Source organism: Oreochromis aureus, linkage group 1 (assembly GCF_013358895.1).
Source record: "Oreochromis aureus strain Israel breed Guangdong linkage group 1, ZZ_aureus, whole genome shotgun sequence".
Classification (NCBI taxonomy): domain Eukaryota; kingdom Metazoa; phylum Chordata; class Actinopteri; order Cichliformes; family Cichlidae; genus Oreochromis; species Oreochromis aureus.
In genome coordinates this window covers 4,427,300-4,441,635 of record NC_052942.1, presented here as the reverse complement: position 1 = coordinate 4,441,635, position 14,336 = coordinate 4,427,300, and the positions used below count along the sequence as shown (strand labels likewise).

Here is a 14,336-nt window from a genome sequence, read left to right as displayed (position 1 = left end):
CTAGCTGCTTATCCTAACCCTAACCATCCAAAATGAATGCCTAACCCTGACCCTTACCCTAAAACTAACCTTAACCTAATTGTAACCCTGACACTAAAACCACATTTTGAGGCTCAAAAATGCCTTCAAACTCATGGGGACCGGGATTTTGGTCCCCACAAAGATAGTAAACTTCCAAGTTTTAGGTCCCCACAAAGATGTTAATATCCACGCACACGCACCTGCTGTTTAACAAGACAAACTGGACCACATTTCTGTTGCTGGTCAGTAGGACACAGCTTATTTGTTACAGTGATAAATCACCTGCACAGACAACTAGAAAAAGCTACTGGCCTCTCAGCGTGACAAACTCAAGCTATTGTTAATGGGAGACGGACACACCCATGAAATTGAGACACAGTGTTTGTTTATTTTTCCCCTGCATCACTAACTGAATACATGTAGGGCCCCATGGCAATGACATGCAGACAGTTTGCAAGTGCAGAACACAGGTTAGGTGTGAGCAGAGGGTTCATCATACTTAGCAAACCCATTATTATGACTTCATAGTGTAATCATCTATTGTTTTTGTTCTCGGTCCATGGTGTGTGTGCGAAGCGGGAGATAAGAAGATGATGGTTCCCTCCTCTACAGCTGGAGGACAGCAGCTCTACTCCCAGAGTTCTCCCTTTCAGCAGGGACATTCAGGCAAAACTTTCAGGTACATGTTCATGGTACATGATGTTGCTTGGACTGGAAACACTGGTAACATCATCTGGTTCTAATTTCACTGTGTTCCTTCATAGAAAGGTGGAGTATAACTTACCTGTTTTTTGTTTCATTTGTGTGTGTGTGTGTGTGTGTGTGTGTAAGCAGTTCTTCTGTGATCCATGTCCCTGGTGTGAATGACATCCAGCCATCAGGTTCAGCCAATCAAAATCTAGCTCAGATCTCCAGACAGCTTAATCCAGGCCAGGTAGCGTGGTCAGGGAACCGACCCCCCTTCTCTGGACAGGTAACACACACTTGGACATGCACACACACACTCACAACTAAATACTAACCCTTAAACTAGACAACGTTCTCAGTTTAAGAACTCCCTCTAAGAAACCAGGCAGAATGTCCTCACTTTAAAGACCTCATAGTACCGTATTGTCCTAATAGAGCACACTGCTCTCTTATACTGATGGATACTTGTGGTTCCTGGAGTTTGTAACAGTAGAATGGAAGGCACGCGCGCGCACACACACACACACACACACACACACACACACACACACTCTTTATTTCTCAAGTTAAATAAATACCTAAAATAAAGTCAGCTGTTTCCATGGTTTCCCTGATTGCCTGTGCTGCTCCTGTACCCCAGACTCCAATCTCTGGTGCTTGTTAACAGATGGACTTGTTGCCATTTTGTGTGTCTCTGTTTCACATTCTTGCTAAGTGACTTGCACGCAGCATATGTTTCTTAATAGGCTCATCCGTCTTCCAGATGCACTGCCATACTTGTCAGGTCATTCCACTGGATTGAATTCTTTGTTCAGTCATCTCTAAATGCGTCTCAGAAAACAGAGCCAGATGATACAAGAGATAAACACTGTTGAATGAAACAATCAAAATTATTATCTAATAAGTGAAAAGACCCCTTGTTCTAAATTTAACTACCAGCTATTTGCCATCTCCTGTCGCTGGGCAGTTACAACATTAAATTAAAGCTGCAAGCAGCGTTATGAGGGCCCTCGCACCCCCGGCGCATCGAGCCATGCCCAACACCTACAACCAGCACATCCGATCTGATGTCACATTGATGGAATTCATGCATTTAACCACCAGCTAATATTTCATCTCATTCAATCATGATTATAGTCATCCCGCCAGGTGGCGCTCTAACCATTACTGTCAAATGGCATAACAAACATTTCCCAGCTCGAGTCTCATCACACCTGCGACCTTTGGGAGAGATTGGACATTGTGTTCTTGAGTGACAGCAGATTACTGCTTTTTGGCGAGTGATTCAAACTCTAAGTCCCACCATGACCACCCCGTTTCCCTGAATGTAAAAAGCTTCGCAATTTAACATCACAAAGGTCTTTAGACGCCACGCACTGCAGATCGGTCCAATCTAATGAAATCCCTTGGAGGAGTTCGTCAATTCCGGTGCCTGAAAAGATGGGAAAATGTCGCCAAAATTACACGTTAATTTTAAAATGGCTGACTTCCTGTTGGATTTGGGATATTGCTCCATGAGACTTTTTTGTACATCTTGATATCTTCTGTAAGCTTACCAGGTTTCAGACTCATACATAAAACACAGAGCAGGGGCTGATGTTTTGAAATTTTGTAGGGGGCGCTGCGGAGCCATTTTGCACTATTCAAGGAAAATGATCACAAAGCAAAATGGAGAAGCAGTGTGTATAAAAAAAAAACAACAAAAAAAAAAACACGTCCCTCTCACTACTTCCTTCGGAATTAAGAGGATAAATAGTTGCCAGGTGCTGCTAATCAAAGGCAGATTATTAACTGATCAGCAGCAAGTGTAACAATCAGTTCCTGTATACTAATGACCTCAACATAATTGGACGTCATGACAGGTGCAGGTCAAGTACAGTAGCACCTTGCAGTCATTGAGTCGAGCACATTTCCAGAGTCAAATGTGAGGCAGTGTGTCTGAGAGCCTAAAGCTTGAAGTCATGCAGCATGAAAATGACATCTGCAGACCAGCCAATTTATAACAGAGTGGCTGGACCCAAAAAAACTTTCAAATTTCAAATTTCAGACCTCAACCCAATTAAAATGCTGTGTTTGGACCTTTGGACCAAACTTCAAATAATTGAAGACAGACTGTAAAGGAGAGTGTTCAAAAATTCCCCCGCAACAACTGAGCGACTGATAAAGTCGTGCAGGAAAAACACACTATCCGTCACGCTAACGTGCTATATGGCACAGTCTGGAAATTAGTGCCCAAATTAGTTGTTATAGCTAAACCAAACCCAAATATCAGAATATGCAGTACTTTGGTGATAAATAAGTAAATTTCTTTTCTTTCTAAAGGGTCGGTATTCAGCTGACCCTTTAGAAAGCCGACAACCCTGGTTTGCTTTGTTTCAAGATTCAAAGCGTTTGTTGTCATGTGTGCAAAGAAAAAGCATGTCTCTGTCCAGTGAAATTCTTTCTCTGCTGTCCACACACAGATGCCGGTTAATATGTACAAATAGATAAAATACAAATAGCATTAATAAGTGGAGAAAAAAAAAATTTAAGTGTTAAATAGATTTATGTGCAAAAGAGCTATGAGCTTAAAATGCTGGTTTGATATGTAAGATGACCTGATGTGCAAATATTATTATTACTGTTAGAATAGGTTGTTTTTAACCACTGTCTTTGTTCTAAAGTCCAGTAAAGCCCAGTCCAGTCCTTTTGGTATTGGTTCTGGCCACAGCTACCAGACTGATCCAGCCTCCTACAGTCCGCTGTCCTCCCCGGCCACTTCCTCCCCCAGCGGCAATGCCTACTCAGGACTGACAAACCGCAGCACAGCTTTTGGTAAGCACGTCTGTTTACCTTTTATTCTCATTTTGTTCTGTTTGCATAGATAACTTGGTCTTTCCTGGCATGTTCACGTCCTTTGATGTGGTACAAATAAAGGTACGGGCCACTGTTACATGATTTTCATCCTCCCTACACACAAGCAAGTTTACTGTCCACAGTCCACCATCTATCAAAAGACAACATAAAAGTTCATTGTTACTTTCTTCAAATTATTGACTTGTTATTAAGTGATGATCAGTGACTATTTCACTGAGTATTTAACTAACAGTATGAATCTTCACTTAATCCCAGACTGGGTCAAAAGGTTTTTCTTCCTATTAAAATTATGTTGTCTGAAAACGTTAATTTCAGCATTGAAAGCATTAGAAAAACAGAATGCAAAAGAGAATTGACTGTACAGTTCAGTTGTGTAATTTCTGTGGAGTGGAAATACTTGAAGGTAACAGTTATAATGATTTATGTAGCAAAGAAAATAATATGCATCTTCAAGGAAAAAAACCTTCTCTGCATAGTGGAAGCTGCTAAAGAAAGAAAGTGTGTTACAGAGGTTGTAATGCTTCTTCATGACAGCTAATATACTTACAAATGATAAAGTCAGACAGCTTCTCTGATACAGGATCTTATGTTATAAACTCAGGAGTCTTGTTTGTGCTTGTTGTGACTGAACCTTATTAAAGTGTGTTCACAGACTAACATGCCAGCAGATTCTGGGAGGTGTGTCATAACTGTATTTGTACTAAGAGTGGCAGAGTTTGAGGTAATCACAGGAAAGACTTTTATTCCATTATTCAGTGCTAAAGATATATCCCACATGTAGTTTCCAATAGTTTGCCACTCCCAATAGGACGTGTGAAGTGATGTTGGCACCAATGTCCTGGACCGTGAGTGTGTTTGTGGAGTTGTCCACTTTGTGTCCTTTTTTGTGGAACATTTGCACATAGAGATGAAAGTACTATCATTAAAGTTGCTTTCAAGGTTTCAAAAGAAAGCATAAATCTTTACAACCATTTCCATAATGAACCAAACATAATAATCCAGATCTTGGTGCCATTTTCAGCATGTATACAGTCAGAAAGGAGGCAAACACAGTTTCACACCACTGTATGTGTGTAAAACACTATAGGCTACATGCAGTTACACCACAAGTAGTTTTAGTTTCAGCTTGGCATGATCTAGCTGTAGCTCTCGAGGTAGAGCAGATCATCTACTGTTCGATCCCCGGCTCCCCCAATCTGCATGCCAAGTATCCTTGGGCAAGATACTAACACTAAGTTGCATCTGATGCATCCATGGGAGTATGAATATACATGAATGTTAGCTAGAAAGCACTAAAAGCTTAGAAGAAAGTTTGTGTGAACAGGTGTGAATATAGAGCACTTTGAGTGCTCCGGGAGAGTAGAAAAGCGCAATATAAGAATCAGTCTGTTTACCATTTACCATGTCAATTGCAAGTAATGCTTATCATGTTGTATGCATTCTACAAAAGATCTGTATATTATATATAATGGATAACCATTACCAACTTAAAGGAAAAACAATGGTTGTCATGGCTTATAGTTTCCATATTCAGTTCAATTAAGATTCAGTTTCCTGTCGTGGTTTCGAAGTAATTACATGGATGGGAAAGCAGAGCAGACAGAACAGGAGTAGACTGATGTCTATGAATGGTTTTCCAACCACCATTCATAGACATCAGTCAGTATTTTTACAAGCCACTTTAAAAGTGAGAAGAATAACACAGCAGAGCTGCATCTGTTTGTGAGTGCTATGAAATCATTTTTTGCTGAAGGTTTCAATGAAGTTCTGGTTTCCGGAGCTGTTTCCATGCTGAGATGTTTTGTGGTGTTTGCGGTGTTTAATAAGAATGTGTGGAACTGTTAATATTATTATTGTAGCTGCATTAAAGCCTGACACATGCGGACAGGCTTTGAAAACACATTAATGTGTAATTATGTTTTCCAACAAATTGATGCATTTTCCTAAACTTATAATTGAGCAGGTGCAAGCAGAGCTAGGATTATGCTTTTAAATTGGGAGGACTAAGAAAACAGAACTCAGCTGACAGCAGTCTGCAATATACTGGCATCTTTAAAGTATACAACATTTGATATGCCAATGCATCAACCAGTTTTTCAGTAAATTACTATTTTGTATTTCTTTTAAACAGGTAAGATCTTCCCTTTTATTCTAGTTGTTTAAGCACACCGCCTTTCTTTAATTCACCTTTCTGTCTAAGCCCAAATTTACACTGTTTATTGGAGCTTAGATGACCAGAACTGATCCTTTTGTCAAAAGATCTTTTGAGAAGAAACCAAAGTTCAATAAGTAAAGCTGTGAAACAATCATTAGTAGCACTTGTTTACTGCTGGTCTCTGTGGGTCTGCCACCATGACACGGGCCTGCTGCTTGTTGGTTTTGGCTCTGTTACTCTCACCATGGCTGTTGTGCTGGTCCTTCAGAGGTGGTAATAATTGTGTTGAGTCATCTGGGATGATAATAGATTCTCATGTCTAGTTTAAAATAATAAAATTCTTTAAATTGTATCGCATTTTGGTGGTTACCAAATTTTTACAGTTTTACAATGAAAAACATCCAAACATCCATCCTCCAACCATACTCTGTGCCTAAAGGAAGCCAAGAATCACATACCCTTGAAAAAAGATCGCATCCCAACTTTCACAGAAGCACAAAACAAAATAATCATATAGTACGTTTTACAAGCAGTACTAGTAATATTTCATAGAAATGTCCTGAACAAACAAACATTGTTATGACATGTTTCTCTTTGTGTGCGCGTGTTGGTGTTTTTCAATCTTAACTCTACTTTAAGGGACAGAATTTCGAAGATTAGGTGAAATAAACTGGGGTTTTTTTTTTTTGTTGTTGTTTTTTTTAATAAAAATTGTTTCATGTTGTGAGATGGCTGCTGATGGGAAGTGTAATCTTTGGCATTATACATTACAACTATAAACATTTCAGGGATCATGTTTCTGTGTCTTTTCTCTAGAATTTTAAACAGGATCCGTTGTAATTATTTATCCAGTTCCAACTCAATGTTCTTTAACTATACTAAAATTTAAATAAAGCCATTTTTATCTCCTACTAGGCCTTGGTGCAGCCCTGCAGTTCTTCCTTTGTCATGTTAGCACACTTTTTCACTATTTTTACTGAGTGACTCTTATTAGTTGCTGACTGACTTACTGACACTAGTCTAAATCATAAGGTAGGCAGTTTGACTAATGGGTTGGCCTATCAGTTACAACATGACTGTTTGGCTTCAAGTCTCCACTGACAAAGGCACTCTTGGGCATATTTGACACTTATCATGTTCACAGCGTTCATAAGTAGAGCCTAGTAGATTTATTCTGAATTGAATTGTAGTTTCTTAAAAAAAAAAAATGTAAAAAGCTATCCAGCTGGAATACAATAAGTAGGTAACTGTTTGACCAGAACTCATGTAAAGTTACTGAATGTTATACTTATGTTAACTTCTTATCCACTGCCAAACAGGACTGCTCAATTTAAATTGTGTACACAGAGGCAGAGTTTGGACAGTAAAAGTAACTTTCCCAAACTGTGAGCTACAAGATGGCATCAAATGACAGGTTCTAGATTAGACATCAAGGACCGAAAGTCGTCAGAGGTTGACTTTTACCTTATTAACCAATTGTAACATCAGTCAGAGTATTTCATTTGATTGGTCATCTCACACAACATTAATAGCTGGCTAACAGGGTCATGGAAAACACAAGGGTTACAGTCCAGTTACAGACATCCAGCTGCTCTGACTCATAATGTCTATTGTACAAATCATCAGACTCAAGTATGCCAAGCTCAAAACTCCCACTTGATGGTCTTTTAATGGACCGACATTAGATTATCTTTTGTGCTCTCTATTGCCAAATTAACTCATTCCCGTTGCTCCCTTTTCCTTTTAGACTCAGATATGCACCATCCATGTTTAAGCCCCTTTTCCATTAGTACCCACTCAGATCGCCATGGTCTTCAGGGTTTTCCATTAGGTCATAGTATCAGGTACCTCGCTCAAGGTTTCAAGCGATCCGAGTAGGTACTAAAATGTGACGTCGTCAGACTGCATGCCACCAATTGCCTGGTCAGTAGCATCACTCGATGAGTCATGAGGGCGTCTTGTTCACTAAAATTTAAACTACCGTTTTTGAAACCTGACCATGAGGAAAATGGCTCCAAAAAACAACGCCATGTTCCCCCGAGTCTGAAGAAAAGCCACAGACCGAGCAGCAGGTATATTCTTGCCTCTTCACCGATTTTGTAGCATTCATGTCGCAGGACATTCATATGCGTTGCCATTACGACAACAACGCAGTTAGGTTGTACCGGATTGTAATGAAAAACCAGTCGATCAGAGTAGAGTCGTGGTGAGTCCTTCCAAGTAGGTACTAGTGGAAAAGGTTTACTGTCTTAACCTCATGCACCTGTTGAGTTATGAAGTCAGTGACGGTGTCAGTCTTGCATATATTATAGATGTATATATGTTAGACATTTATGATAAACTGTTGCTGTGTGCGCTCCAGTTAATGTATCCACATCCATCCTGTTATGGGTTTGTTTAACTGGTGTTTTAAACTTATCTTTGTCTGACCCTTATCAATGGGTCTAAACACTCCCAAAGGGGCAGAGGCAAGTCCTGCAATGTCCCCACCACATGCAGGCACAGAGTGCACTAAAATACTCTACCTGAATGCAGCATCCCCATATCAGTTTAATATGCCGTAAACAAAGTTTAAATAAAATACATTTTTAACACATGTATCATAAAATACAGCAGTTGGGTAATACTCGACCAGAGTTATTGTCCATCAGGTTACTCAGAGTTGACATCAGATACTGAATACAATTCAATTTACCTTTTTTAGCTCCGACTCAATTTTCCATCTTTGGTAGATGCAACACGCTTCTCTGGAAAATGCCTGATTTCAGTTGCACATCAAATGTCTTGATGCATTCTCAATCATCCAGGAAGGTAAATCTCCAAAAGTTGAATCTGTTCATCTGGATGTAGCGTTTTGTGGGAGAAACGTTTCGTCACTCATCCAAGTGACTTCTTCAGTCTCAGCTGACTGCAGGTTTCCCCAAACCTTATAAACAGTACATTTGCATAATGACTGAAACCAGCCCACTGAAGGAACAATGGGCTGTGAGGTCAGTTCCTTAATCATAATTATGCAAATTCCCATGACCATTGATCAACAATCACTGACCAAAACCCACTGATCAAAGACCACTGATCAATGGCCATGAGTCCCATTCACAGAGAGTTGGGGAATGGCTGCAATCACAGCGTTGTAAGATGGCGAAAGATGTACCCTTAGGCCCCCTCCTCGATTCAGAGATGGTCTTTCCCTTTTCACGTAAATGGCCTCCTTGACTCCGCGCTCAAACCAGCGTTCTTCCCTGTCCAGGATGTGTACATCCTCATCGTTGAAAGAGTGTCCACTGGCCTGTAGGTGTAAATAAACTGCGGAGTCCTGGCCTGATGAGGTTGCTCTTCTGTGTTGTGCCATCCGCTTTGCTAGAGGTTGTTTGGTTTCCCCGATGTATAAATCCTGGCAATCCTCCTGCACTTAACAGCGTACACTATGTTACTCTGTTTGTGTCGGGGGACCCGATCCTTGGGGTGGACCAGTTTTTGGCGCAGCGTATTTTGACGTAAACGCTACGTCCAGATGAACAGATTCAACTTTTGGAGGTTGCACATCAAATGTTTCTTCAAAATCCACTATAATACAATCATTCCTTCTAATTCCACTGCCGTTAATGTCACAGTATGATTAAACCATCCAGTCATCCAGTCTCTTCCGTTTATCCTTATCAGGGTTAGTTAAGCTATCCCACTAACTGCATGTCTTTGAACTGTGGGAGGAAGCCCGAGTACCCGGAGAACCCACACTAACACAGGGAGAACATCCTAACTCCACACAGAAAGTCCCCACCAGGTGGTGAAGTCGAACTTAGGACCTTCTTCCTATGAGGCAACCGCAACACATGCTTCCCTGATTAATACTACCCAACAGTAGTTAGCAGTGTTAGTGTCAAATCCATCTGTTTAGGGTGTAATGGGAGCTTTGTGCGCCTTGAGGCAGCTGTCGTTGTAATTGAGTACTTTATATAAATAAAATTGAATTGAAAGATTTATCTAAAATTGTTACGTTGGTCTTTTTTCTATAACATTGTTAACATGGTGCTCTAGGGGAATAGTAAAAAACTGAACAAATACATTAGCTGTGTCTTATGGAGAAGAATACAGAAAAATACAAATAAATGCATTGCTCATCCTGTAGTGGGGGGAAGCAAGCACTGAGACTCCATGTAGAATAAGGTTGTGGTGGAAGGGCTTAAAACAGAGTGTGGTCCTGTTGACTGAGATGACTGTGTTGTTTTTAGATTAAAACACGAAATCTAACTACATGTTGGAAATCTCTTTGCTTTCTTGTAGAATTGTATTTCATTTATTTTATTTTTCTGTTGAAATCACAACAGCATAGTTGGCGAGTTTCAATAATACTCCTCGCAATGGCAGCATTTCTCAACATCCAGCAGCGTACCATTAGGGGACAGTGTTTGAGTCAGGCTTTTTTATAGAACTTTTAGATCTGCCAAATGAAAAATCTTTAAACAAAGAATGTGTGCTTCGAAAAAACTAAAACTAAAATGAGGCTTTATCTGAAAAGATTGCATCTTTGAGTTCTTAGCATGTGGCCAAAAAAGACAAACCTAACCTGCTTAGGTTTGTTGGGTTTTGGTTTTTTAAATATATTTATATTATACTGAGCAAGGGATTTGAACAAACAATGATGTTTTAACCGAACAGCCAGCTGAGATCATTCACGTGATTTATTTGGGGTTTTTTATATATCTGTTTAAGTATATTGTATGTACTTATTTAATATAGAGGATAACAACATTGCTAACCATCCACAAACTGCTTTGCTAGGTGTGACAGGGCGCGGTCTGCCACTGCAGGGCAGGTGGACGCACCTGAGCGGCATCCGCAATCACGCCTCACCAGCATAAAAAGGCTGTACTGGGTCCTGTCATTTGTTGTTGTTGGTGATGTGTTTGACTGGCAGCTGGAAAGCTGCAATCGGAACAATAAAGATGCTGAAAAGCATAAAAATGTCGTCAGGTCTGCCGTGGTTCATTTACAGTTACGGTCATTTACGTTTTTTTCAAATCCCGATCAAATGATGTCAAAGAAGTTCTTCTTGGATTTAAGTTGTTTATTAAATATTGTAATAAGTCAGTACCTGCTTTACCATTATTAAATACTTTGTGCGTGAAAGGATCTGTCAGAAATGTTTTCACGAAAAAATAAATGTGTTTTCAGATGTGTCCGGTGAAAGCAGTCAAAGTGGAGCCCAGTTCCAGGGTCGCCCCAGTGAGGTCTGGTCCCAGTGGCAGAATCAGCATCATTCCCAGCAGACTGGGGAACAGCACACACACCCCAACCCTAGCCAGACAGAAGTCTTCCAGGTAATACTGAGGGAGACTGTCCTGCTGCTGGACTCTGTTTAGTTGGTCAGCCTTCCAGCTCCAGTCCTTCCAGCTGCTGGCTGCTGACCATTGTACACAGATATGTAATATGTCTGATAAGAGCTGTGTCCTCTGTACACCTCTAACCTCTGTCTCTCTGCAGGACATGTTACCCATGGCTGGAGATCCCACCCAGGGAACAGCCAACTATAACATCGAGGACTTTGCTGATCTTGGGATGTTCCCACCCTTCTCTGAGTAATATCCGCCTTTCTCCATCTTGCTCCTGCTCAGAACTGGACTGATGTATGCATTTATCTCATGTTCTGTCTCGTTTTTCTGTATAGCTAAATCACCAACACAGCCATGTTAGTCACGATGAATGTCTGGGTGGACATCGTCATTTGCACACATACAAACGTACAGTGCATTGCTGGTGAGGCTCCAGGGTCTGCAGTATGTACCAGTGAACATACACATACCTCATCTCTGCAGAGAGGCGCCTCGTTGTCAGGCGTAAAGAACAATACTCTGCTTTTTGTTGGCTCTCAAAAAGTGTCTAAAACTGCTTTCTGCAGTTAGCATTAGCAAAACCAGATTACAGGTATACCTGTCAGAAGTGATTGCTATTATATTAGATTTTATACTTCCTATCTTACAGACTTGTGTGTAAATGGTCATTACTGACACAAGCTTTAGCTGCATCCATGTGGAAGACTAAAAAGTGGACTGCGATAACACTCGGTTAGCAAAGTCCAAGCACTCTTCTCATTTCCCTTTTTTCTAACCGTAAGTAATAAGCAAAGCATCAATCTGATTTTGAGTACACTGCATACCCGTTGACTTGTCAGCCACAAGTTATTTGGCCAGGACACATTTTTTCTTCCCTTTTTCACTCTTGTGAGGACCATAATTTACAAAATCAGCATCTTGTTGTGCTTGATATAACTTGAGATTATTAACTGAGACCAGAATCTCACAGGGGAAGTGTTTATGCTGAATTGACAGATCAAGGGAAATGAAAGCCATTTTCCCCTAGACGTCTACACATTCTTACTTTGTTTTGTCATCAGGGTGGTCACTCCGACTGTTGATTATTAGGGAAAAAATGCAAGTGTCTGGCATCTTTGCTCTGCCTCTGCGTTTAAGATCCGCAGCCTGTAGTCATCTTTTATACAGTGTATAATGGTGACAGAGTTTCTACACCAGCGTAGCGGTAACTTTAACTGGGTCTGTTTGTCTCAGTTTTGTTATAGCTTCCATGTATCACTACCTAACATGACAGAAAATGTTTTCAGTGCCGGACAAATGGCAGAATCATAGGTTACATAAAGGGTTGACGATGTCCACCTCCATCTGTCTGAAATGGCCTCTTGCACATCATTACCGACTCTGCCAAACAGCAGCAGGAGATGAGACGCTCACCTCCAGTTGATGCTGCAACCGCTCTCTCCATCAACCTTATTGTATTACCTATATGTAGTGATGTCGTAATCTCTAGAAAGAAAACTTGATGCGCCCATAGAAGGATCCTCTGTATACATGGAACAAAATTTTTTACAAAAATCTCATTGCAGAAAGTTGCTAAGGCTTGAAGTGCACTTCATGAAGCTAACTGCTAATCACACCAGCCTGCTTTAAAAAGGGAAAAACCGCCATACCGTCCTAGCAAAGCGCAGTATAAACTAGTGTATTCGGTGTTCTTCAGCTCTCGCTACTTGAATTTATTACTTTATAATCTTTTCAACAATTAAGAGACTGACTAAAACTTTGTAGTGGGGGAGCTTTTACATGCCAGATTGTATAATGTCTCAGACAGATGGGAGAACCTTCAAACATCCTTTTGCTAAAGATCTCAAATTGATGGGTTTTTTGGTTTTTTATGTTGTTGTAAATAATGTGATTTTTATGTCGACTCGTGTTACTTTCACACAGTACATTTTTGTGTAGGTTTTAATGATATCGTGTCCAATGTGAGTGCATATTTAACTATTGGTATTTAGTTAGTAGGTTAATTGTACATTGAGTTCTAGATCTGTATAAAATGTGTAAATGTGACCCATAATTTTTGTGTAACAAATTGTGCTTGTGACAATAAATTCTTATTGGTTATGTGGCTTTCGTTAGAGATTCAGTCTTTCATTATTCAGAAGTCACTTCGCTTCTAACCCATATCTGAATAATTTTATCATACAAAATCTGTACAGATTTTCATATACTTTAAAACTGAAAGATTCCTGCAAAAAACGAGATTAAACATTTGATCGCCCTTTGTAGATCTCTCTCTGTATTTCTAGTCGCTCTGTAGTCTTGGAGTCAGGTTGCTGAAGACCATTCAGTTATGGGCAACTGGAGTAGAGGTAGGGCTAGGGTTTTGTTACCACATCCTAAATGGGACAATTTACAGTTAGCCTCGGAAATGCAGATTAGTCTGGACCATAATTATATTCCTAAGCAAAGGGAAGGAGTGTACAGAAGCAAAGAAAATCTCCAGGTCCGCTCCGGTAGTAACTCCGAAAAAACTGTAGACACGGTAGACAACAACAAAACTGGGCAATACTACATTCACAGACAGTGGCTGTGTCCGAATTCAGGGGAAGGATGCTTAAAATGTCATATTTGGATGTAATGACGTCACAGCTACACGACGAGGACTGTCCGAATTCAAAGTGCACTCAAAATGTGGCGACAAATGCTCCTACTTTTCTGCGAATTTGAGGCTTAGCTGTGTCCGAATTCAGAGGAAGGATGCTTCGATGCCATATTTGGAGGCAATGACGTCACGGCGACGCGACGAAGGGTGTCCGAATTCAAAGAGTTCTCAAAATGTGGCGACAAATGCGTCCTACTTTGCCCTGAATTCTAAGGATGGTCTGATGTATCCTTCATGGCCTACTATATCCCAGGATTCATTGCGGGTCATAGAGGAGATTTGTTTCTGATAACGATGGTGGTCAAAGCAGGAGAGGAAAACACTTTCAAATGTAAGTATATGAAAATCTGGTTGTACAAAAGTTAAATTGTTATAGCGGTTGTGTTGTTAAGCTTTGGGCATCTGCATAGACATGTTTCTTTTCTTTAAAATAACCATAAACCAGCTTGTATCGGGGGTCCCGCGATTTTTCATGTATTGCCGCTTACATACAGCTAATTTTGATTTTTTCGAATTGGTGATATGTTGTGGGGAACAAAGACCAAACGGCTTAATTGATTAAAACGAGGAGAAAACGATCGCCTCTTCACTGGGGTGAAGAATTGGGCCGCTACGGCGTGGATGTACAAGAATAAATCAATGT

The 14,336-nt window shown here is 40.4% G+C and overlaps 1 protein-coding gene across 5 annotated transcripts in view; it reads left to right on the top strand.

The window, feature by feature from the left end:
• arnt2 (aryl-hydrocarbon receptor nuclear translocator 2) overlaps nucleotides 1-13,162 on the top strand; it is an 89,746-nt gene extending 76,584 nt beyond the window's left edge. For 4 of the 5 annotated variants that reach the window (XM_039597929.1, XM_039597965.1, XM_039598040.1 and 1 more), the window contains exons 16-20: nucleotides 598-700; nucleotides 856-994; nucleotides 3,372-3,522; nucleotides 10,895-11,040; nucleotides 11,204-13,162. In XM_039597929.1, coding sequence (XP_039453863.1) covers nucleotides 598-700; nucleotides 856-994; nucleotides 3,372-3,522; nucleotides 10,895-11,040; nucleotides 11,204-11,302 — 638 coding nt within the window. In that variant the 3' untranslated portion in view covers nucleotides 11,303-13,162. The remainder of the gene's footprint in view (nucleotides 1-597; nucleotides 701-855; nucleotides 995-3,371; nucleotides 3,523-10,894; nucleotides 11,041-11,203) is intronic. The other variant, XM_031755965.2, reaches the window with a different exon arrangement.
• The last annotated feature ends 1,174 nt before the right edge of the window (nucleotides 13,163-14,336 follow it).